Source organism: Drosophila biarmipes, chromosome 4 (assembly GCF_025231255.1).
Source record: "Drosophila biarmipes strain raj3 chromosome 4, RU_DBia_V1.1, whole genome shotgun sequence".
NCBI classification, from domain to species: Eukaryota; Metazoa; Arthropoda; class Insecta; order Diptera; family Drosophilidae; genus Drosophila; species Drosophila biarmipes.
In genome coordinates this window covers 1,679,952-1,705,784 of record NC_066614.1, presented here as the reverse complement: position 1 = coordinate 1,705,784, position 25,833 = coordinate 1,679,952, and the positions used below count along the sequence as shown (strand labels likewise).

Below are 25,833 nucleotides of genomic sequence, written 5' to 3'. Positions count from 1 at the left end.
TCACGTCTCGGTATTTTTTAACTGAGTACTACTCAGTATACGACCCAACAAAAAATCCGAAACCAAAAACTTCATATAAAAAAAGGCACAAAATTGTTGGTGGCAAAACTTTGGTTGAAGTTTTTGTCTTTATCCTCAAAAAAAAGAAAAGAAAAAAAGAAAATTCTAAAATACTGCTCAGCTGTTTGTGTCAACGTGGAAATGCTGTTATAACCATGTATGCAATATTTTAATATTATCGGAATTTGTTAACCCCCAATGTATTTATAGATACAAAAGGAGACACCCGGCAAGGGAAAACCGAAACAATATATTTATAATGTAGTCTATTTTTGTTTTTGCATCTATTACATCTGTGGAAATTCGCCCTTTCTTAACACGTTGGGCCAAATACGAATGAGCTCAACAAGATTTAAGTCCATTCTTAATATATTCGTCCATGATAACTAATGCTGTAACTACAGTAGATATTACAGCGTTCGTTTTTATGCTTTATAGAAGTGTAATATACATTATCGTTGTTTTTAATTGTTGTTTAAAATTTGGTGTTTGTATTCAAGCCAGTGTGGCTGCAAATTTATACCATATTTATCAACACTGGACCCTCAAAAACAAATGGTCCAAAAATAGTACTTTTTGGGACAGAATAAAATACTATTTTTGGTCCAATATTTCTTGAGGGTCCAATGTTGATTAATGTGGTTACAGTTGGCGTAGAATAGTTCCTATTCAATTTTACTACGTTTGGCTGCATGAAAATGAAAATAGTGCGCTAAAACATTCTATGTGTCATCGTTTAAATTTTATTTTGTTTTACATATTTTCGAGTTGACTGAGTTTGCACGTTCTCACCCTTCGAAGCTTAAGCCGATCAGATCGATTCAGATCGCTTTAGCAATCCTTTATGTAAATAGCTATCCGATTTTAGTATTACAACTTCTAACAAAATCTAATATATCGCACAGAAGCTTCAGAATGTGTGAACTAGTCATAACATTTCTTATCTAAAATACTGTTGTTTAGTATTTTTTAAGCCCGTGATTTTATTAAATTAAATACTAAACAACCTGAATACCACTATCAATATTTCACGGCATCTGTTATCGGTTTTATAAAATTTGCTTACATTCTTTTTGGTTTTATTTTGTTTTAAGTATAAAAACTATATAAACTTTTAATGAATGACAGTTTAGTAATTATTCGTGAAACTTAAATAAAAGTTACACATGTATCGAAAAGCCTAATCTAGCTTAACTTTTTGTTCGGCATCCTATTTCTTGTGCTGGTTGTTATGTTCTTAAGTTTGCAATGAAGAAATATAACTACGAGGTAAGTTTAATATCAAATATTTGTGAATTGCCTAACTTGAAAAACATCCAACGACATAGTTTAATTATGGAACTTACTTAAATACACAAGAGCCCAACCTCTGGTAAAAGTCTGCGTTTCTTATATGAAATACAAATTAATGTCCTTTCAGGTTCAATAGTAAACTCAGGGAGTCCAACGCTCGGGGAATAAATAAAAATAACAAGTGCCTGCATCAATGCATGCTGATGAAATGCTTTTATACTACCTGTAAACAGAACATTTCAATGGATCAAAGCATTGTAAATATGGCATACGAACGTTACGGCATACTTCTTCAAAATGAACAATACGAAGAAGATATAGTCAACGCAAAAGGCATTCAAGCAGTAAACGTCCATAATAATAGCAACGGTAAGTTTGGCTTTTATTAGGAGACGAATTTTTTATTCATTTTAAGCTTTAATTTTTTATCAAGTTAGTTTATATCAATTTTTTTCGGGATCCAATATATATTTTTAAATTGGTATTGATAATAGATAATATAAAGGATCTAATACGGAGTGCCAACCAAAATGTATATTAATGTACATACTTATGAATTGCGCCAAAAGCAGTGCCGCCCCCGATAAGGTTTATGATCAGAATGAACGACGCAGGTGATTAAGTCATGTATGCACCATTCCATGCATTTTAAGCACTGAATCACTGTAAGAAGGTCATTACCGGGCTCTCATTCAGCGCTCAATTTGTGTGAAAGGTGTTGCTGATTTAAAAATAGACATAGGCCACAGTTCAAAAACTGGCACATAGAGAAATGCTTTTTTAAGCTTTTGAGAATTGAGTTTAGCTTAGCTTAAATTTGAAACATTTAACTTTTTATATTTTGACACCAATTTTGTTCCTATACGGTGACTACGAGAATCCCGTTATAGTTATATTCTGGAGTTTAGTCAAGTCCATATAAACATGTCCTTTTGTACATCCTTTTCAATACCGTTTAAAAACTATCGAATTTTATCGTCGCCCAATGTGCACCGATGTTTGAAAATAGATCGGTTAACTATAGCTCTCATACGAAAAATCGGCCTATGCAGGGATATTTTCTGTGAAATATTTCACAGTGTAAGAACTATTGACAAGCAATTCATAAGATCGGCTTGATTATTTATTCTATTTCAGTTTTTTGGTCAATAAATGCTACTTTGTATAAATTCTATTTTGGATATATATATAAAATTTGATATCAATTTAACTATAATTTTATTTTATTTTTGCAGTATTAATTGTAGAAATGAGTCACACCGTACAGAAGCGATTTCGACCAAATATGGTATATACGTTAATTTTCAGAATCACTATCTTTGTCCATCTATCTATCCGTCCGTTTAAACGCTTACATCAAATCTTATAATATATGTATGTATTTAAGGGTTTTAGTTAAGTTTTAGAATAACTTTGAAGGCTAGAAATTCTTTCCATGAGTAAATATTTATTTTCCTTGGGGAGTAGTAGAAGATCTAACCATGTCCGTCTGTCCGTCCATTTCTACGCAAACTAGTCTCTCAGTTTTAAAGCTATCGGGCTGAAACTTTTCCAAAAGTCTTATTTCTTTTCCAGTAAGAATATTAGGAAAAAAAGTAAGAAAATTATATATTTGGTGTTTTTGAACACATCACCTACGCTTGGAAATAACATTTTTTTTAGTTCTACATTTTGAATTTCATTTTATAAAAATGGGATAAGTATATCATATAGCTGTCATAGAAATAACAGGAAAATTGGTGGGAAAATAATATAAAAAAATTATATGTTTGGTGTTTTTTAACATATTACCTCCTACGTTTGGAAATAACATTTTTTAATGAGTTCTGAATTTCGAATTTAATTTTAATAAAATCTGACAACTATATTATATATAATATGAATCAAATTATAGCTTTGGAGTTTTCTTATAATATTGGGAATATACATTTTTATATTTTTAGGACTTTGGAATTAAGTTTAATTAAAATCGGACAACACTTACAAAGAAACGATCAGTGAAATATTGAAATTAATTTTTTGTATATCACCGTTATATCCTTAAGAATTTAACATGGTGTTACTAGCGTTGATTATTTCTTATAACTGCAAGGGTATACAAACTTTGGCCGAAGTTGAATCCCTTTCTTGTTTTAGATAATTTTTATTTATCTGAAAAGTTAGATGTTGTTATAGCCGTGTTTATAATATATGTTTTGGAACATCGGTCCCGAAGCTACAACAAGTGCCAGGATTGCGTTAAGTTAATAATAATTGAAATCTTCTCTCTTTGGATACATACATAGGCAAAAGAAAATTTCAGCAATAAAGGCAACGACTGTTAAATTTTCAATTTTAAGATGTCAACTTTTTGTCAGATTGTTAAATTGCCAGGCTGTGTTCACCAAAGATTATGTTTAAAATAAGAAAATTCCGAAAATAAGCCAAAAAAACTAAACTATTAGAACTGGTATAGGCAGTATTTTATCAGAACTCCTTTATTTGTATTTACCTATTCCTCCATGCTTACAAATGACCAGAATTACCCTCTTACTTTTAGCCAAGAACAGCAACCACTCTGGTTTTCAGCAATTTAACAAAACTTTCAACAGCCCCGAGGTAGTCGAATGGCTGAAATTTCTGAAAGTTGACTTTGACTTTGACGTTGACAGCTGACCAAAATTCAACAATTCAGCAATTCAACAGTTTAGGGAATACCCTGACTAATTAATTTAACTAACATAAGACTGGCATTGTGGTATGGGGGCCCGAAAGTTATTGCTGGGTTGGCAGGTCGTAGGCAGGATCTGCTGGAAACCCAGCTTGACAAGAATGCCCAGTTCCCTTTTGGATGCGAATATACCATGGTGCCCTAGTGATAGTTCGCAGGATTTTCGATTAAGCGCTCTTTATGTTGCTGGTGCTCGCGTTTCTCTATAGCTGGGAGACATATGTCCAGATGGACTGTAGAGCAGAACCTTGTGGAAGTTTCTGATCTTTAGTTATATATGTACTTTTTGCGTTCGATGTCCAGAGTAGTGGTCTGTCAAGGTGGGCGCCGAGATACGTTACCTTGTTGACATGGGGAATCTGCGTACTATTCAATGACAGTGGAGGGCATGCTTATTTAAATACGCCAGTCAGATTGCCACCACTTTCCTCTACGAGGAAGTGATTGGCTATCTGCGTAGTTGCTCGACCTGGGCACCTCGAGCGACCTAAAACTGCAGTGTCGTGAGCGAACGTAGAGATATCCGCTTGTTCGTAGGGATATCCGCTGTGTATAGGAGGAACGGAGTATGCCCTTTTGCGCTTCCTTGTGGGACTTCTGTTTCGATAATGTAATCGTCAGATCTTGTTGTGTTGCACCTTACTGCGAAGGTTCTGTTGTACAGATACGACTCAAGTAACTTGTTAATAAACTAATTTGTTTGTAGAATGACGGAACTGTGTGGTTTTTCGGGCTTCGGTATCATTATAATAACAGAAAATATATTGAAAGATGTTTTCATGAAGATTGCTCGTAGACCTTTTAGTCAAATAATATAAAAATCGTAATTCAAATCTATTAGTCCTTTAGCCACTAGTGTAACAGGTTCAGCATTGCCATTTACGCTCTTTTAAGTAATTTTAAAATAACTTTTCTTTTCAGACGGTATACAGCTAAGCAATCACATCAACTTGCACAACAATAAAGTATTTGAATCAGTTATTCAGTCAGAACCAAAAGAAAGTAATAACGCAGGTTATTCTAATGTATGTCAAAAGGCGCTCTTAAAACCTGAAGTTATATTTTCCTCTAAAATGTAAGTACATTTATTTAAATATCTAAACATATAAAAGTGTTGATATATGTTAATTTACAGAAAGAAGAATACCAACTTTGGATATCAAATGAATATCAATTGTTATAAGAATATCGGCTATGAGGAAAATCAAAAAATTTCAAAGGACGTGACACATAGCCTGCCAAGCAATAGCAATGCACCAGAAGAGTTAGGTACTGTCAGCAGAACTTCACCTTTCATGGTCTCAGATACAGCAATACTTACTTCAACTGGGAAATCAAGACGGTGGGAGCAAAAGCTGGTTCAAATTAAAACTATGGAAGGGGAGTTTAGTGTTACAATGTGGGCATCCGGAATATCTGATGATGAATACTCCGGATCAGACCAACATGCTGGCGATTCAGATTTTTTGAAAGGAAAAAACATTGATTTTGATCATGGCACGTCCCAGCGAACGAAAGATATAGAGCAGGTTGAATCTGTATTACAGGAAGATGTATTTATTCAAGAACCTCAGGCAATTGAAATGCAGCCACACTCTATTCCAATCATAAAACAGTTCACGAAAGAGGAGGGAGTTTTTTCTAGAGAAAATAATATTTCCACAAAGGTTCAAAGTAAATCATCATTAAGTTTCGAAGATCCCATTTTGATTTCGGATTCCTCAAGTATACAGCTGGTGAATGAAACTACCGGCATGACAATTGATAATCCTGACAATACTGGCGATCTGCACACATTGACTAGCTCAGTGGCATTTGGTCTTAGCTCACAGGAAAGACAACAAACTGATTGTTTATCAACACCATCACAACTACCATACCACGGCATTACAGGTAAAAACAGCTGGTATAGATTTACAAAATATTGAATTTTTTGGTTTAATATTAATTTTTGTTCTGAATATAGGACCAAATGGAAGCTCTGATTCAAGTTTTAATCTTTCCGATGTCCCAGTGTCCCATCAAAATGATAAAAAAATAGCTTGTCCCCATAAAGGTTGCCATAAAAATTTCAGAGACTCGTCTGCGATGCGCAAGCATTTGCACACTCACGGTCCTCGTGTTCATGTTTGTGCAGAATGTGGGAAAGCTTTTGTAGAAAGTTCCAAGCTTAAAAGACATCAGTTGGTTCACACAGGAGAAAAACCATTTCAGTGTACGTTCGAGGGATGTGGAAAACGATTTTCTTTGGATTTTAACTTAAGGTACAGTACAAAAAAGTTTTGGTTTTCATATAAGTTTGTTTGTTGTTTAACCAATAGACACAGGCTACTTTGCTAATCAATTTAAAAATAATTATGTCTTAAAGGTCTTAACGATAACAAAAATTTGTTTTCAACAAAGTTAAAGTGCACAAAGCAAAAGGGGTTAAGAATTTATTTTTTTGCTTATTTATTTAGAAAGGGTAATACTATTATTATTACATTTTAAAATTTTAGGTGCCTTGGACTTTCATTTAATGTGATAGTATCCACAACAATCGTCAACCATTTACTGTTCGTGTACATTATTTTTGTTAATTGCTCAGTAATAATGTTGAGTGCGTTCTTTTGTAAGGCAATGCTCAGATTTCGATTTCTTGTGTACATTGGATGCACTTTTATTTTTTTCGCTGCCTTACATAAAGTGGTTACTTTCTAAGTAGCTTTCTACGTCTTTAATTGATTGCAATGCGGGCACCTAAGAAGTTTTATTTTTGGAAAGTTGGGGGAACCCCACAACAAACACTGTGTAGCGACAGCTGCTCTATACTGAAAGTTCAGTGATGGAGAAAGTGCATATATATCAAAAGTGATACTGCCTACCACCGATTTAGTCATATAATATTTGTTGTCACAAAATTTCAGTGTGAAACTTTAGTTTGTTAACCCTAAAAAAGTGTTTTGGTTCTTTTTCTCTCTTTCTGTGTCCTATAATCTGGCTATCCCCGGCGCCCGGAGAAACAACCTTCGGCCAGTCCTTTTTTTTTTGCGCCCCTCCGTTATAAAAGTGATAAGTTTTTTTAAATAATAAAGTCAGGTAAGTCCTATCTTAAGTGCAAGATGTTGTACGTTAATACACGTTTAAAGTACTTCTCTTTTTGAGATATTTTTTATAGGTATATACCATAACTCAGGAAATTCCGCTTTCGTTACCCTAAGGTGGCATGATCAAAGGTTTTGTGCCATTACACAGTTGTAAATATACGAGTATTCAAGTAAAACACATTTTTTTAAACACATGCCCTTATATTTTTCAGGAGCGTTGGGCAGGGATTCGGAATACCCAGAAAAATGTTTAAGAAAGGCGGCGACAGTAGTAAAACTTAAATAACACAATTTAATTAAAATAAAGTAACAAGAAAATAAATATTGTATTTTAAATTTATATTTTGATGGGTGAAAACTGTATGGAAATATAGATTTATAATATTGCTGCTTACATTTCCCGATCCCCTTCATACTCCATTTAGCTAAATAACAGATATCTGATATAGTTGAAAATACCGAAATCTTTTGTTAATTCTTAAACTTTGACAAGTACACCAACTAATCTTTTATTGTCAATTGGAACTTATCAAATGTGTAAAAATTACAAAGTTTTGGTCTCTCTTTGATCCTAAGTGAGTTTCAAAAGCATACTATTGTATAAAAAACTTATCTTATCATTTTGACCAAATCTAATCGATACCAATAAATGTCTTTCTGTATTCGAAACTAGAACTGCGCCTATCGTGGAAGCTTAGTTATCGATATATTATTGTGAGCTTTACGTTGTGAAAAGAATACAAGTGTAAACAATATTTTAAGTTTAATTATTAGTGTTCATTAAGTCAAGTGAGTAGTTTTCATATAATTATACTAATTTTACAGTATTTATATTGTTACATACATACATTTACGCAGAAGTGTGTATCTTTCGTTACTGGGATTTTAGAAACACACTGCACGTATATGTGTTTATAAGCACTGACGATGACTTCGCTTGAAATTTCTTAATGCATCTTGTTTTTTTTCATTTAAGTTTTCCTACAGTTTGCATAGGCTTAGATCAAACATTTTCGTAGCCGTGGGAGCAAATATGTAATTAATTTTAAATTTAATTTGAAAAAACAAAGTTTTATTAAATAAAAAAAGCAACCGAAATTATTGGTTTCATTTTGGGGCGTGAAATTAAGAATTTGTTCGTTTTATTTTGATACTTAAATTGTATATCCCAAGTCCGTATCAATTTACGAGAAACCAAAATAATGGCATATTGATGACGATTTTTTTTGGCTTTAATATATATGTTTGGTTTTGCTAAATTTATTTCACTGTAAATGTTATTTTTAATTGGTTAGGCGCGACAAAAGTGATTTCAATCTTACTATTGGGTACTGGTTATAAATTACAATTTAGTAATATTAATAAATATATTTAATAAATTACTTTTATTTACAGAACTCATGTAAGAATACATACTGGAGATAGGCCATTTGTTTGTCCATTTGATGCCTGCAATAAAAAGTTTGCTCAATCCACAAATTTAAAATCACATATATTGACTCATGCGAAAGCAAAGTAAGTTCTTAACTACTATTAAATTAAATATTTTTAGCTCAATTTCATTTAAGGAAGAATACCAGCATTTCACGGAAAATTGGTTGTTCAAACCTTGAGTCAAACAGCCAAAGTGAAGATAATTCTACAGGTTATATTAAGGTGGAGTTACGAGATGGCGTTTCAGAAAACCATGCCCCCTTTGTGGTGTATGCAGACTAAAACTTAATATCAATCCATTACCAATGCCACCTCGGTCAAAAATGGGATGTATACTAAAAACAATTTGTTTTTAGGACTCTCTCATTATTCTCAGAGTATGCTGTGTACAAATGAAATAAAAATGAAATCATTTTTTTTTGTATTTGTATTGTATTGTAATTGATATTGAAGACCAGTATAATGGGGTGTATATTCCATTTATAATTAAAAAATACTTTGTAATGTAGCACGTCATATTAATAAAAATAGGACACTATTTTGTGTTTTTAAAATTATGAAAACTGTGTCGATTTATTTATCAGACTGCCGTTCTGCAATAAAATTACTTTTAAATATAAGTTGATAAAAATGAAAAGCCTAGGCGATTTATTAAAGCTGTTATCTCTGTGACCAGTTTCAGTCAGAGACAGACGGACGGTCAGACGGACATGGCTAATCGACTGGGCTAGTGATCCTGACCAAGAATATATATACTTTATGGGATCGGAAACGCTTCCTTCTACCTTTTACATACCGGTACTCCGTCTGCCTGTCTGTCCATCCGTCAGTCTCCGTTTTTACGCAAACTAGCTCAATTTTAAAGCTATCGGGCTGAAACTTTCCCAAAAGTCTTCTTTTTATTGCAGGTAGTATATAAGTCGGAACCAGATCGAACAACTATATCTTATAGCTCCCATAGGGGAAAAAATTAAAAAAAATTATATCTTCGGGGTTTTTTAACATATAACCTTCTAAGCTTGGAAATAACATTTTTATTAGTTCTGAAACTCGAATTAGATTTTATTAAAATCTGACGACTATATCATATAGCTTCCATAGGAACAATCGGAAAATTAGTCGGAAAATATGAATTTCGAATTAGATTTTATTAAAATCGGACGACTATATCATATAGCTGTCATCGGTACGATCGGATAATTGGTGGGAAATAATGTGAAAGAATTTATAGCTTTGGTGCTTTTTGACATATTATCATATAATATTGGGAATATTAATTTTTATATATTTAAGAATTTCGAATTCAATTTAATAAAATTATTGATTATTTTTTATAACTGCAAGGGTATACAATCATCGTCTGTTTTTTGAAAGTTTTGCTTGCGCTTGTCGAACGAGCAGTTTTTCCGTTCTTTTTTACTCGTCTTTCACTGGTCGGCATGAGAATTTGGTCGAATATAATAAAAATAAAATAAAATATACTCATAGCTTAAACTTTCTTTTTGTACGGCTTAGCACCAATGGAAAGGTAATTTAAACGCCGTTTGAATGATACAATACTTTTCTTAACCCATTTAGTACCTATTGAAAAGAAAGAATTTGTATGAAAATCTATTTTTAAACTTCTTTCATAATCTTGGAATATTAATTTTTTTGAGGCAAAAAGGTTCTTTAAAAAAATTATAATTATAATTATTTATACATATAAATTATATATTTTGTATGTAATGTTGTAAGTTTAAATTAAGAGATATTTAATTTTTGGTATACAAGTTTCGGTATATGATGTTGCCTACTTTTTCCTTCTCGTCGAATTTATTGTAACGTTTCGGTTTCCAGTTGTCCATTGATCGTAACGGTTCTGTCATTGAGAGTGCTAACGCGGTCATCGATAATTGTTAGCGGCTTGAGCTGGCTGGTGGGAGTCGAAAAGTGTAAGTTACCTACTGAATTGTTGTGCGCATGTTGTGTAGGGATTTCCTTGCATGTTGTTGTAAGGCAGCGCGGCAGTTTCCAATCGGCATAATTTTGTTACAAATAACCGGGAAAAATTATATTATCCTAAGCTTGAAAAAATAATTTTTTTTAGTTAGTGCTGGATCTTGAAGTTTAATTTTAATAAAATCGGTTGACTATATCATATAGCTGCAATAGGAAAATTGGTGGGACAATAATATGAAACATATTATAGCTTTTTTATATATTTTAATGAATTTTGAACAAAATTTAGTTTAATCAGACGACTTCAACATATAGCATTCAAAGAGAAATTCAAAGATGTAATGCGTTAATAATAAAAAATCAGTCAAAGCATTCAAAGAAACAGTCAAAGGTGTAATGCATTAATTATTTAAAAAAAAACATTGCTTTGTTGATTTTGGACGAACCTTGGACTAGTCCTACGCAACTAACCGTAGTGCACCAGTTTCCCTTTTTGGGAATCCGTTTTTTGCTGGCATCAGGCCAAGTAGTGGCTGAAATTTAGGATTACTAATTCCATGTGTACCTTCATTAATATATTTACCTTATTTAAATGCGAATTTATCCAGATTTACACCCGAAGTTCTTAGTTTTCCTAGTCGTTTGCCTTGAATTAAAAAGGTTGCGAGTATTAGTTTCACTGGTATAGTTTACAGCGCAGATTGCGTACCATTCGGCCTGTCCCTTGCGTTACTTTCTGGGCGTGACCAACTTTGAATGAATGTACATGTAAATACGTTATTACATTTTGGTTGTCACGACTACCAGGGCAGAATTTATAAACAAATTAAGCAGTTAATTCAGCCGGTGCCGGTACGGACTAAAAAGTCGACAAGAATGGGCGTTAAAAAAATTGTTGGAATATGTTTTGGTAAAATTAAAAATTAAATAATCACCAATTGTGAGTACCGTTAATATAGATAAATGGGAAATTAAATACCGTTAATATAGATAAATGAGAAACTATATAAAATGCACATCACTTTTTATGAAATATGTGAGGTATACGATATTTTGGTCAAATATCTTTGCACTATCATTTTGAGATTTAGAAACCGTGTTCAGGACGGTTTCGTAGTAAGAATGGAAATTCGCATGGAAGAGACGTCTACATCCTGTTTGGTACCTAACGCCGCCGAAGCGACTTGTTACAATTCTGTGTACAGAATTAAAATAGGCTTCTAATAAAGCACTGCAAAAATATTTTAAAAGTTTATTAACCATATATGTTGGTAGGTATTAAAATTTTTTAAATAAAGGACTCTATTATATTTTGTGACACTCCAGAATAAGCGTTTGAATGTATTACGTTAGCTACCAGTTGTATCGTATACTCCTTTAAATCGCATTAAAGTGTTCTTAAATTCTCCAAACTCTTTGAGCTTAGGTCGACTGGTTCTAAAATAGTTTCTTTGTACATCGATGTTGTATTTTTCTTTAGAAAGGTTTTCATTTTTCTCCTAAAAGAAAAGATATTGTATTTTATTAATAACATAAACAATAACATTATCGTGTTTATATTAAAGTTAGTTGAAAAAAATATTTTAAGAAAATGGCAAATAAAAATAAAATAATAATATAATTAACAAACAATATAGTCATAAACTGATGAAAAAATTAAATATGATATATAGCGCTGTAAAGTTGTTGCCCATCAATATTAGGGGTACGATCTTTCGCTCCTTTCACTGTCTTCTAGTGCTTCTCAACACTGCGTAAACGATTTTCCTTCTCTTTTTCCATGTGAATGGACTACAGGTCAGAATGGAAAAAGGGGTTGTGCAACGATCGTGAACCCCCCTCCCGCGCACATATCATTGTTTTTCAGCAATTTACAGCTATCATTAATCTAATAGGAATTAGATTATTAAAAGCTATTGAAAAGTATTGGAGCGAAAAATGGGTGACGAAACAGAGAAATGCCTTAAATTGTTAATTATTTAATAGAATAAGTCAGCCGCGATAGGTCTTAGCGCCGGCAGCGCTTTTCGCTTTGCCCCGCAGCTCGTCCGGCAAGTACCTTTCAGTTCCGAAAAAAAAGCTTCACTTGTTAATCACCTTGTGAATAACGAGTGACGTGTCAGCTTGCACGAGTGAAGAACAAGTGACACTCCATATAGACAATTGTATGGAATGTCCGCTTTTTCACAAGTGAAAATGAAAATTTCAGTCCAGATCAGAACTTTCTCTTGGTTTATTAAAGCTGTATATAACAATAATAATATAATAAGAATAATAATAATAACATTAAAACGTGACTTTTTACAAAAATGTGTTCTAAAAGTAGTGGTATTTTAGGAATATGTTAAGAGCACTGTTAGGAATATGTCGCGTCGATCCAGCCATGTCCATGTTTGTCGTTGTAAACACTAATAGCAAGGGTGTTCAGATTTTAGATACGAGAGAGAGGACATTGAATTAGCAACAAATATGACCTCCATTACCGGTTCAAAGCAACTAACGCTATGTTAATCTTGATATATGTATGTGTGTATCCAAATGCTTTTCTAGAGTCGTGAAATTATTGCTATAAAAAGCTTATATTTAAAAAATTTCTTAGATGTAGAAAACTTATTTCTAAAATTTAAAAAAAATTAAAAACATGTTCATTCTTGTATTCCTTCATTGATAAAAAATCAAGTCGTGCTAGCGACTAAATACTAAGTACATAAGCTCTTATATAGAAATTTAACCCTACGCTGTTAAAGTACTGAAAAAGCCAAAGTAAACTCTTTCGAAGTCACTCTGGATTTCACTTGTTCCGTATACACATTTGTTTTATGGATAGATTATAAGATTGTGTTTTTAAAATTCTCTGTTGCCTTTGCAGAGGGTATAATGATTTCAGTCAGAAGTTTGCAACGCATTGAAGGAGACGTTTCTGACTCCATAAAGTATATATATTCTTTATCAGTGTCACTAGACAGGTCGATCTAGCCATGTCTGTCTGTCTGTCTCTACGCAAACTAGTCTCTCAATTTTAAAAAACACCAAAGATATACTTTTTTAATAAGCTCTTACATAGAAATTTAACCCTACGCTGTTAAAGTACTGAAAATGCCAAACGCTCCCGAAAAAAGGGGCATGTGTTTAAAAAAATGTGTTTTCCTTGTACACTTGTACGTATGTTTACCTTTTCGAACTGTGTAAAATCCTTTGCGGGATTTTTATTGACACAAAAAATTTCATCAGGCCACCTTCGGGTAACGGAACCAGAATTATTTAGGTTATGTTGTAAAACCTATAAAAATCTCAAAAATTAAAGAATTTTAAACGTCGATCAACTCACAACATCTTGAACTTAAGGTAACACCTAGCAGCGAACAATTTAAAAAGCCTGCTGCTTCTCTTTTCATAACTCAAACAGAATGGACTAGGTATTCCTCTTCCTTTGGTTTCCGGAATTCATAACGGAGAGGGTTAAAAAAAGGAACCGGTCGAAGGTTTTCTGTCTGAGAGCCGCGAGCAGTTAGTCCATCGGCCGGTCAGAAAGAAACCAAAAAAAGAAGAATACCTGGTGCAGGCCGTTGAAATTGTGCGCTGCGACATATTTTAATTTATTTATAAAAGTGATATTTTTTGAAAAAAAAACAAAGTTTTACCTTAAGAGAAAGATGTTGTGCATTGATCCATGTTTAAAGTACTGCCCTTTGTACAAAGGACGAGAAACTAGGCTAAAAAACAGTAATTCAAGAAAAAACTTAAATAATACAATTTAAATAAAATTAAGTAAAATGTAAATAAATATATATATATATATATATTTTGATTTCAATATTTTAATAGGTGAAAACTCATTGGAAAAATTCAGAATTTTCGAAGTGACTTTACTTGGGACTTGTCACTTGCAAGGGATTTTATAGGTGAAAACTCGTTGGAAAAATTCAGAATTTTCGAAGTGATTTTACTTGGGACGTTTCACTTGCAGGTGACAGGCTATACAACACATGAGTATAAAGAAGAAGTGAAAACAGGAGTGGCTTCGAAAGAGTTTCCTTGTGAAAAAGCAGACATTTCATAATTTTTTTTATATGGAGCGTCTCTTGTTCTTCACTCGCGCAAGGTGACGCGTCACTTCGTATTCACACGGTTGTGCGCTGCGACATTTTTTAAGTAAATAAAGCCAGGTAAGTACTTCCTTAAGTGCAAGATGTTGTGCGTTGATCCACGATTAAAACACGACACTTTTTGATATTTTTTTTATAGGTTTTATAACTTATCTTAGCAAATTCTGGTTCCGTTATCCGAAAGTGGCCTAATAAAAGGTTTTGTGCCAACAAAAATCTAGCAAAGCATCTTACACACATTTCGAAAAGGTAAAGGTGAATAATCGTTGGAAAAATTCAACATTTTTGAAGTGATTTCACTGGGTACGTGTCACTTGCAGGCCATACGACAAATGATTATAAGGAACACGAGAAAAAGCGAACATCCTGTACAATTTTCTATATGGAGAGTCACTTGCTCTTCAATCGTGCTCTGATACGTCACTCCGGATTTACAAGATGATTCACAAGTAATACTTTTTTCGGAACTTAATTGTAGGTATGGATGAAGCTAAGAATCTACATGCCAAGTTCCAACTTTCTATATTTAATAGTTTCCAAGACTTTAGCGTTCATACGGACGGACAAAGGGACATGGTAGACATGATAGATCGACTCGGCTAGTGATCCTAGATCAAGAGTATATACTTTATGGGGTCGGAAAAACGTCTTTATGGCAAAATCATCCACTTAATTTTTGTATAAATTGTACTCTTAATTTTTTTTTATAAAATCGGAATTTTATAATGCCATTGTTCAGCTTTATGTCTAATACTGTGTTCTATAAGTTTGGAAGCATTGATGTTTTAGTCTAGCAATGTTTCCAAATTTAAAACGAAATAAGAAGTAAAATACAACTGATTAATTCAGAAATCAAAGCACTATAATGCATTTGAATACTTAGGATGGCCAAAACAAATATTTGAAAAGCAGATACATCTTTAATGTTATGTGTGTCGAAAGCTGTTGATGTATATAAACTAACCAAACCCTTGCAGAGCGTATAATGATTACAGTCAGAAGTTTACAACGCAGAGAAGGAGACGTTTCCGACCCCATAAAGTATATATATTCTTGATCAGCGTCACTAGACGAGTCGATCTAGCCATGTCCGTCTGTCCGTCCGTTTCTACGCAAACTAGTCTCTCAGTTTTAAAGCTATCGGGCTGAAACTTTCCCAAAAGTCCTCTTTCTATTGCAGGTAGTACATAAGTCGGAACCAGCCGGATCGGACAACTATGTCTTATACCTCCCATAGGAACTTCGGGAAAAAAATTTAAAAAAAGTAAATCTGTGGTGTTTTTTAACATATAACCTTCTAAGCTTGGAAATGGCATTTTTTAATTAGTTCTGAAATTCGAATTAAATTTGATCAAAATCGGACGACTATATCATATAGCTGCCATAGAAACAATCGGAAAATGAGTCGGAAAATATGTAAAAATTATATCTTTGGTGTTTTTTAACATATAACATTCTAAGCTTGGAAATAACATTTTTTAATTAGTTCTGAATTACGAATTAAATTTTATCAAAATCGGACGACTATATCATATAGCTGTCATAGGATCAATCGAAAAATTTGTGGGAAAAAATTATTTAAAAAAATTTTAGCTTTGGGGCTTTTTGACATATCTTATAATATTGGGAATATAATTTGTTATATTTTTAAGAATTTAGAATTCAATTTAATACAAATCTGACTACTTTAACAACATACAAAAATTCTGCATTTGAAATTTTTTTTTAATATCACTGAAGTCAGCAACAATCCTTAAAAATTTCAAATGGTGTTACTAAAGTTGATTATTTCTTATAACTGCAAGGGTATACAAACTTTGGCTTGCCGAAGTTAACTTCCTTTCTTGTTTGATCTAGATCAAAAATTAAGGACGTTAGCTGTCCGGTCATGGACCCCGTTCAACAAAAAAGGGCCTACGAAGAAATGCTGCGCAGCCGTCATTTTGTTTTAGATATATTCGACACAAATTTATTTTGTACTAAAAATAAATAAATAAAAAAAACCTACATTACAAATTTTCGATTGGCTTTTTCATTTAGCAAAAAAAAAATTCCAGAAAATCCTTTTTTTTTTCAGTTACTTATCAATCAAACGCAATTCTATATGTATTAGCCCTTATCGTTATTAGTCAATCATGGGACATGCCAATTTTTTACAAAATAAATGAATAATGAAAAAGAGAGTTTAAACTCTGAAATGTTGAACATTTCTAAAAAGTGTTGTTGACATAAAAATGACCATGACAAAACTTATGAAGGACAACCATGAAAAAAAGATTCGACATAACTTATACAGATTAAATGTCCGCTTATTCTCTTTCAAATAATGGAAATTAATAGTGACTTCCATGACTCAATAATGATTTAATTGCTTTGATCCTCGGGCAATGTAATGTTTTATGTCATTCAAGCGATTTAATCAATTTTCGCTGTGTAGATGGTTTTTGATAACAAAAACACAACCTCCCATAGGAATGATCGGAAAACTTTTTTTTAAATTATAACATTGGTGTTTTTTAACATATAAGGTATGCAAAACCTAACCTAATAAGTTCTGAAATTTGAATTAAATTAAATTAAAATCGGACGACTATATATTATCAAACAAAAATACCTCTTAACGAGCTTAAAATATTCAGATATCAACTTCTGTGACAAAAATGTAATATACAATCTATTAAATAAATACACTTCCTATATTTTTTACATTCGGTTTTTATATACAGTACTTCACGTAAATAATTTTGCTAACATATATTATATATATACATATGTTTAACATCGTCTAGAATTTTCTGGACTGTAAAATAACGTTTTGGGACAAGCTGACATAAAAAATAACATTTTCAATTTGAATGGACCCTAAAACCTTGTGTTGCGTAATCATTTTGACAGAGCATCCAATTTTTTGGGTAATTATCCCCACCAACAAATTATAGCTTCCGTGTTTCTTGACATATTATTTTATAATATTCGGAATATCGTTTTTTATAATAAAAATAAATAAACAATAAAAGCCGGACGCCTCAAACACATAGCTGTAAAAGAAACGGTCAAAGAAATAATGAAAATAACATAATAATAATAATAAAAATAATGATAATAATAATAATAAAAATAGTAATAAAAATAATAATAAAATTAAAAAAAAATATAAATAATAGAAATAATAATAATAAAAATAATAATAATAAAAAAAATAATAATAATAAAAATAATAATAATAAAAATAATAATAATAAAAATAATAGTAATAAAAATAAAAATAATACTAAAATTAATAATAATAATAATAATAGAAATAATAACAATAATAATAGAAATAATAATAATAATAATAGAAATAATAATAATAATAATTATGATAATCAATAATTTTCTAAATCTTCAATACTGAAATCAATAACGCTTAGGGTTTTCCTCTAAGTGTGAAGTATAAACAGAGTAAACCAAAAAAATAATTTAGCTGTGGTAAATTGGTAAACGTGGTGCTATTAGAAGAATATTTGTATTTATTACTTACATATATTTCAGATTTCTTTGCATCCCGGTTGATTTGAAAGTTAGTATGTTTCCAATTATTATTATCGCTAATTGAACAATGAATACGATGAAATCCCGTTTTCGGAGTAGGGGGAAGTTTAAATAAATCGATCTCTGGAATCCTCCAAATTTTAAGATCATCATTCCATGAAGAATTACGCAATACAATATCCGGAGTCCTGATTGAAAATTATAATAAGAATTATAATTAAAAAGGGTTTCGGATAAATGTTTCAGCTACATATTGACAGGGAAAAAAATATAAAAATATATTGCGGCCCAAAAAAAAATAATTAACAAACTCATCCTTTCATAAGGTTGGGATATAGACATATCGAAATGTTATTAAAAGTTCGGAGACATGGTCACCCAGGAAAAGTAGAGCAAAAGATGAATAAATATGTTGAGAATCGTCCTTGAAATTAATTATACGCACTTTCTTTTAATAACAAATTATTTAAGTTTCAAATGCAAGTATCTATAGACTGCCTTAAGTCACTCTTCATCAAAACTTTGAAGCCAAACAGTGTCTTTAGAAATAGGACCGAGGACATCGTCTTACAATTCCAAAACTTCACTCTGGAATCTTTCGTACTTCATTTTAAATTTCCGTTCTCGATTCCAAAAAATTCAAGTTTACCGATCTTTATATTACGTATAAGAAGAAATGTTATCTTTACTGAGTTGCAAACTTTAATATAATTTATATAATATATACCCTCTTCGAGAGGTGTTAGAGGTTTATTATTGGTTAATAATACAGGATAAGCTCTTACCAGTTTCTTCCATTTTTTTGAAAACTTGGATTAAATTTATAAACCAATTGTTGATAAAACTTTATTTGACGACCAAGATTTCGTATTTCGTCCAAATAATCCTCTCTATCCAATTGAAACTCAGAGTTTAAATCGGAAACTTCCATTTCAAGCATTTTAATTTTTTCTTTACACTTCTTAATGTGATTATTTTTTATATTTATTTCTTGGGTTATAGTAGCATAATGTCCCTGCAAGAGATCACGATCCTCACATTGAACTCTGTTTAATGCATAGGCGATAGCACTTAAGTGACGTTGTGCTGCCATTTTTTTAGCTTGGTGCTGTTCTTTTAGTTTTAGGTCATCAACACGTTCACCTCCAACTAGAGTGCGTTTAATAGAGTCTATGCGATTTCGGGCTTGCAATTGCATTTCTTCCTTGAATTGTATTGTCTCTATTGATAATGAATTTGTGGTTTTGCGCGGAACATCAGAATTTTTACCTGATTCAATTATTTGAACCTCTTTCTTTGAATTTAGACTTTTAACATCTAAATTCGCCATAGATAATTCAATTAAATTAATTTGTTCATCATTTCTGTAAATCATTTTTTGTTGAGTCTCTTCAAGCATTCTTTTCAAATTTAATATTTCCTTTTGGTACTGCCGAAGCTTGGCATCTTTAGGATCTTCATTAATTGTGGGTCTATTAGAAATATTCTTTGCTCTACTTGCATATCTGAGTGTAGATATCGTTTCATCATAATTTATGTCTGATGGTGATATACAAGATATCATTAAAGTTTTTGTGTTACCTCCTAAGGAATCCTGTATTAAAAACATTAAGTTATATATATATATTTATTATATATTCTTGATGTACCGTTACCTGGAGCAGACGTGTAAGTTTTGAGTCCCTGAACGGTACATGCTTTGCTTTACCATCAACCAAAGATGAAATTACGTTTCCCAAGGCAGAAAGTGATAAATTTATTTTAGACGCTTCTTTGAGTCGATCCCCTTGAGCTCCAGTTTTACGCTGTCTCTCTGAGCCCGCTAGGTCAACTAAGCTTAATTTTCCACGTCGTATTCCTCCTAAGTCATTTTCTGTCCCAATGCTATTAAAAAATGGAGATTGTTCCAAAGTAATAGTAAATATAGTGTGCGAACGGGAGCTTTTTTCATTCATTGACGTTGCTGCAGTAACGCGGTTTTTGTTTCCCAAGATAAGCAAATCGTAACATTGGCGTGCATTCATAACGGGATGGGTGGTCAGAGTGGGAACTGAAACACCAATACCTGGAATTTCTTTAAGAGAATGATTTATCATGTTCGTACATTCATTTGTATTAAGCAAGTCTCGAATATTTTCATTGTAAATTTCCAAGTAGCTAACGAGGGCCAAATATCTGACGTTATTTGCCATTGATATTGTCTCGAATATGTGATCAAAACATTTAGGAATTATTCCACTACCGCTGCTTACTTTTTCATTGCCCTTGTGTTAAGAAGAAAAAAGATTACAAAATAAATAAATTATTGTAATAATCACACAATCTTCTAAAGGTTTGTTTATATGTTTTATTCTTAATCTATCTAGCCACGTCCGACTAATTGTTCGTCATCCTGTCTATTTCTACGCAATGTTTTAAAGCTAATAGGATGAATCCAAAAGGCTTTTTCATTGCCCTTGTGTTAGGAAGAAAAAGGGATACAAAATAAATAAATTATTGTAATAATCACACAATCTTCTAAAGGTTTGCTTATATGTTTTATTCTTAATCTGTCTAGCCACGTCCGACTAATTGTTCGTCATCCTGTCTATTTCTACACAATGTTTTAAAGCTAATAGGATGAATCCAAAAGGCCTTTTTGTATTGCATATACCCTTCAGTTTTGCAGTAGGCTTGGAGTGAAAGCTTTAATTTATTTTTTTTTGTGCCTTAAACACTGTGTCGGGAGCGTTAGACAGGGATTCGGAGCATCCGGCAAATGTTTAGGAAAGACAATGACGAACGAAAAAACTAATTAACAACTGTAATTCAACAGAAAACTAACACAATCTGATTAAAATTAAGTAAAAAGTAAATAAAAATGTATGTATTTTAAATTCAAATTATTGATTTCTCTTGGGACGTGTCACTTGCAGGTGGCAGGCCATACAAAAAATAAGTATGAGGAACAGTAACTTTATACAATTTTCATTTGAATTTTCACTTGTTAAACAGGGGACATCCCATACAGTTGTCTATATGGAGTATAACATGTTCTTCACTTTTGCAAGCTGACACGTCAGCTTTTTCTTTTAGGAACTGAAGAGTAGTTACTGTGCACAAAAAAAAGTGTATTTGTGTCCGATAAAAGACACTTATGCCAATTAGTTCCTTTAAGTATTTTCCATCAGAGTCTTCTTTGATTTTGCTTTTATATCCTCAGTCCCGTGATTTGTAGGAAAAGCCAAAAGTCACTCGATCCCAAATTAAACGAACACGGTAGTTTCGAAAGATATGCGCCGAGTTTTTAACAAAATGACTGGGACCGTGCATTATCGTGTTGTTGATTCTATAATGTTGATCTTTTATGTCTTAAAAGCACAAATGAATTTGTATGAAATCGAACTTTTACTTTTGGTTGGGGCCGAAGGGGATAAATGCAACAGTCCATTAGTTCAGTAGGATTCTTACTTAAAGCACGCATCGAATGATACCTAACTTGTTAAATCCGATGTCCGATGCTCTGTTAATCAGCTGAGCCTAAAAACCAAACGCAAAAGAGAATTTTGGGGGATCTTCCAAAATAATGTATTTTGTTTGCCACTTTGCCCCATAACGTTATTTTAAAGCCCTGAAAAATGTATGCCAATAAAGGGCTTTATATAAGAAACTTTAGTGCTATTACTTTTGGAAAAACTCTAGCTTGAAGGGAAAACAACTATAACTTTCATAAACCCGTTTCTTTGAACTACTAAGCTAGGTCTGTCTTATTTCTATTAATTAAGTTATTTTTTACTTTCTCATTTAAATTGAATTTGAAAAATTGAATAAAATTGTATTCGAAATTCTTAAAAACATAAAAATTTATATTCCCAATATTTTATGACAGTATTTAAAAACACCGAAGCTAAATTTGTTTCATATTATTTTCCCATCCATTTTCCAATCTTTAGTATGACATAATATAATAATATTGTATGACGAGGGCCGTGTGCACAAAGGTCTGTGGCGGTGCGACGCGGGGCGGCACGACGCTGAGCTGCGCGACGCCACTTGTGGAACGCACACTCAAGAGAAGTTGCCCGGGCAAGTGTACTGTAATCGATACATTAGATTTCATAATCGACTTTTTTCTTTGCTTTCTTGAATGTTTCTTGTGAGATTAGGGTACGCACGGGCACTTTCTCTTTCTCGTACAGAAGCTTTCGCGGGGTCCCAATGTTTTTAATGCAATAAAAAGAGAGGATTCCATAATATACCAAATACACTGATTATGGGATGTGTAGTACCTTGCAATTAAAAAGAACTAGTACTAAATACAAATACAATTAAAGCCGCCAAAGACAAGAAAGGAAGTTAACTTCCGCAAGCCGAAGTTTGTATAGCCTTGTAGTTATAAGAAATAATTAACGTTAGTAACACCATTTGAAAATTTTAGTGATTGTTGCTAGCTTCAGTGACATTAAAAAAAAAGGTAGAACGCGCACCTTAAGACTTCCACCTTAAAGCGTGGTGACAATTAACCTCTGGTATCTCTAAGTAGTTATCGGAGTTGCCAGATCAAGAGAAGAACATGAAATCGTCTTACTTTAAAATGTTGTTTTTCTTTTTCAGTTAATGACAAGAAAATTAATTTAATTTTGCTTATAAAAAATAAAAATAGAAAACCACTTCTACGGTTTCGACACACTTTTTCTTTATATAAGCAAGTTTATTACATGCAAATGAGATAAAATAGTCGGTTTAATAATCGGTCACATTTTTTCCATTGGTCCGTCATCTCTGTCAGCTGAGATTGAATGAAAGCAAATTTTATATCACGAGTTTAAGATATTACGAAATCTATGTTTTATATGTTCGAAAACGTTTACGCTTCCTATTTACTTTTCAAATAAAGGAACTAAATATTTGTATAAACACTTATTTAAATGTCTTTATTATATTAATCTGTTATTGTTAGTACTAAAATCAAACTTAATGTCAAAATTGCACTGGTCACAATTTAGTTAAATATATTTATATATAATGAATACACACTAATAACGTAGCTTAGCCATATATTTTAAAACTAGTACCTGCATTGTATGTGTTTTTCCACAACCTGTCTGGCCGTAAGCAAAAATGGTTCCATTATATCCTTCGATGGTACTCTCTACTAACGAATAGCACATTTCGTTATATATAACTTCAGTTTTTGTGATTATATCATAAGCACTATCAAATAAGAACCTCTTTTTAGGAGTGAGGCGAGCCGAAGGATTTGTCACGGAAACTGCGAACTCATTTATTTCAACAATGTTCTGAAATTAAATAACATAGTTTATAAATTATAACAGCTATACTGCACATTATTTGAACTAATTAAACCCGTTACTCGTAAAATAAAAAGATATACTAGATTTTCGGATAGTATGTAAGAAGGAAGTGTTTCCGACCCCAATAAAGTATATATATTCTTGAGCCAACTCTCCGCGAAAATCTGTAGCGCCTGCAGTTTTTATGATAGAAAAAAATGTATCTGAAATGTATTTGTCTCATCAATATCTATAGACTGACCTAAAAAATTTTCTTTCTTCTTTTATTTTTTACAATTTTGTTTTTATACCCTTGTAGAGTCCGTTTCTGACCGTATTAAGTTAAAATAAGAAAAAATTATTTCATTCTTTTTTTTCAGACTTTTTTTTTTACATCTATATGTTAAAGTAGTCTGATTTTTATCAAATTGAATTCGAAATTCTTGATAATATAAAAAATTGTATTACCAATATTATAAGACAATAAATCAAAAAGCCCCAAAGCTATAATTTGTTTCATATTATTTTCCCACCAATTTTCCGATCGTTCCTATGGCAGCTATATGATATAGTCATCCGGTTTTGATAAAATTTAATTCGAAATTCAAATCCAATTAAAAAATGTTATTTCCAAGCGTAGGAGGTTATTTGTTAAAAATCACCAAAAATATATTTTTTTTTCATTTTTTTCCGATAGTTCCTATGGGTCTATAAGATATAGTTGTCCGATCTGGCTGGTTCCGACTTATATACTACCTGCAATAGAAAAAGGCCTTTTGGGAATGTTTCTGCCCGATAGCTTTAAAACTGAGAGTCTATTTTGCGTACAAACAGACAGACAGACAGACATACATAGCTAGATCGACTCGTCTAGTGACGGTGATCAAGAAAATATATACTTTATGGTGTTGAAAACGTCTCCTTCACTGCGTTACAAACTTCTGACTGAAATCATAGGGTATAAAAAGGAATCGACAATAATGTCGCTTTGCTGCTTTCATGACTCCACCTCCCTAGCACTACCCTTAGCTGAGTAACAGGTATATGATAGTCGCGGCCAACAACTACATCCTTTTCTATTGTCCTATAAAAGGAAAGCAATAAAAATCGATAGCTTAGAATATTTGTGAAATGATTAGATTTCATAACCAATATCACAGTTATTTCAATTGTATTTATTGTTCTTACTTCACACTTATTTTCATTTTCACTTCGGTTCATAGGACGGCAACGAACTACAACTTTAATATTTTCACTCATTTTTGTACGTTAGTCAAAACATGTCTTATTGCGTGTTCAAAATATGTGCACTATATGTAAAAGCTACGAAAAGCTTTAAGTTGAAAACTTATGGTAAAGCTTCGAATTTTATTTATTATTTAAAGATTGTGCTAAAACCAAATGAGAGATATCCCTAAAACTCACCCTACCTACTGCCCCGTTTCTTCAAACACTGAGAAATTATCATATTTTCAACCACACCGTGCGCATTTTTACGTTTGGATTATCACAAGATTGCATTTATGTACCTAAATCTTTAAGAATTGATTCATTGAATTTAAAACAGCGCTTTCTCAAAGTCGAAGAATGTAAAGGTTGTCCTAACACTGTTGCGCCAGAGAACATCCATGTAGTGCGTGAACTGATAATGGAAGAGTGACATACCTTGATAGATACAGCCAGCTTTGGGTATTTCTTTCTTCTGCATACATGCGGATTGGTGCAAATAAATTTTAAATGATACAATTCTGATGCTTTAAAAAACGGCTATAAGATAGGTACAAAGACGAGCCAAATCATACGAAAGTTCGTGGAAGCAGTGGCAAACCACAATTTTATTTGACTGCAATCTTAGGTGAAAATTTGGAAAAGGACCAAGAAAAGGCGGATCATTGTGCACCATGACAAATACGAGCTCTAACAGATCAGCCATAACTTCAAATTCATTGGTAAGCCGTACAACCCTGACATAAGTATTCTGACATATATAAAAGTGAAATATATTCGTAACTTTAACTTGCTTCGTTTAACTTTTGGCATCAATGGAACGGTATTTTAAATGCCGTTTAAATGATGCACTTCTTTTCTTAACCCATTCAATACTTAATAAAAACTCAAAATTTTTGTGAAAATCGACTTTTTAAATTTTTTGTCTTGTCGTGACAAGCAAATAATAGTAACTGCAAAAATAATAGTAGCTGCAAAAATATTTTTTCTTATTTTATATTTATATATTTATCGACAGGTACTGATTCCAACGCGGCATGTTACGACCGGAGTATTGACTGAAACAGGTAGAGCTCCCATTAATCGTGTGGTACCAAATCAGTCACATGCGTGATACCAAAACCTATAACTATAGCAAAATTGACAATGAACAATTTGATGTTAATAGG

At 32.3% G+C, this 25,833-nt stretch overlaps 2 protein-coding genes and 1 long non-coding RNA gene across 12 annotated transcripts; 2 read left to right on the top strand and 1 right to left on the bottom strand.

Moving 5' to 3' along the window:
• Nucleotides 1-1,100: 1,100 nt before the first annotated feature.
• On the top strand, nt 1,101-14,368 carry LOC108036020 (polycomb protein PHO). Of its 3 annotated transcripts, XM_017111946.3 has the most exons (7): nt 1,106-1,329; nt 1,481-1,722; nt 4,985-5,138; nt 5,199-5,956; nt 6,030-6,327; nt 8,545-8,664; nt 8,718-9,007. In XM_017111946.3, exons 2-7 carry the CDS (start codon nt 1,551-1,553, stop codon nt 8,863-8,865), a joined length of 1,650 nt encoding a protein of 549 aa, XP_016967435.1. In that variant the 5' UTR covers nt 1,106-1,329; nt 1,481-1,550; the 3' UTR covers nt 8,866-9,007. The 3 variants fall into 3 exon arrangements, with proteins under 3 accessions (XP_050742962.1, XP_050742964.1, XP_016967435.1); XM_050887005.1 differs by lacking the exons at nt 8,545-8,664; nt 8,718-9,007 and adding an exon at nt 10,423-10,609 and having other exon boundaries at nt 1,101-1,329; XM_050887007.1 differs by lacking the exons at nt 8,545-8,664; nt 8,718-9,007 and adding an exon at nt 14,350-14,368 and having other exon boundaries at nt 1,104-1,329.
• On the bottom strand, nt 10,524-24,758 carry LOC108036029 (kinesin-like protein KIF17). 8 transcript variants are annotated; one of them, XR_006367418.2, is made up of 9 exons: nt 24,626-24,751; nt 23,219-23,443; nt 19,820-20,428; nt 18,950-19,758; nt 18,154-18,352; nt 11,234-12,023; nt 11,108-11,170; nt 10,971-11,057; nt 10,524-10,644 (listed from the first exon to the last, which is right to left on the bottom strand). XR_006367418.2 is itself a non-coding variant. In XM_044091211.2 (3 exons), exons 1-3 carry the CDS (start codon nt 24,695-24,697, stop codon nt 20,203-20,205), a joined length of 333 nt encoding a protein of 110 aa, XP_043947146.1. In that variant the 5' UTR covers nt 24,698-24,757; the 3' UTR covers nt 20,179-20,202. The 8 variants fall into 8 exon arrangements, 2 of the variants coding, with proteins under 2 accessions (XP_043947146.1, XP_050742961.1); XR_006367417.2 differs by having other exon boundaries at nt 10,544-10,649; XR_006367422.2 differs by having other exon boundaries at nt 10,618-10,728.
• LOC122817856 (uncharacterized) lies at nt 14,445-16,587 on the top strand. The gene is made up of 3 exons (XR_006367423.2): nt 14,445-14,690; nt 14,770-14,879; nt 14,951-16,587. It is a non-coding gene; the product is annotated as an uncharacterized LOC122817856 (long non-coding RNA).
• Nucleotides 24,759-25,833: the final 1,075 nt, after the last annotated feature.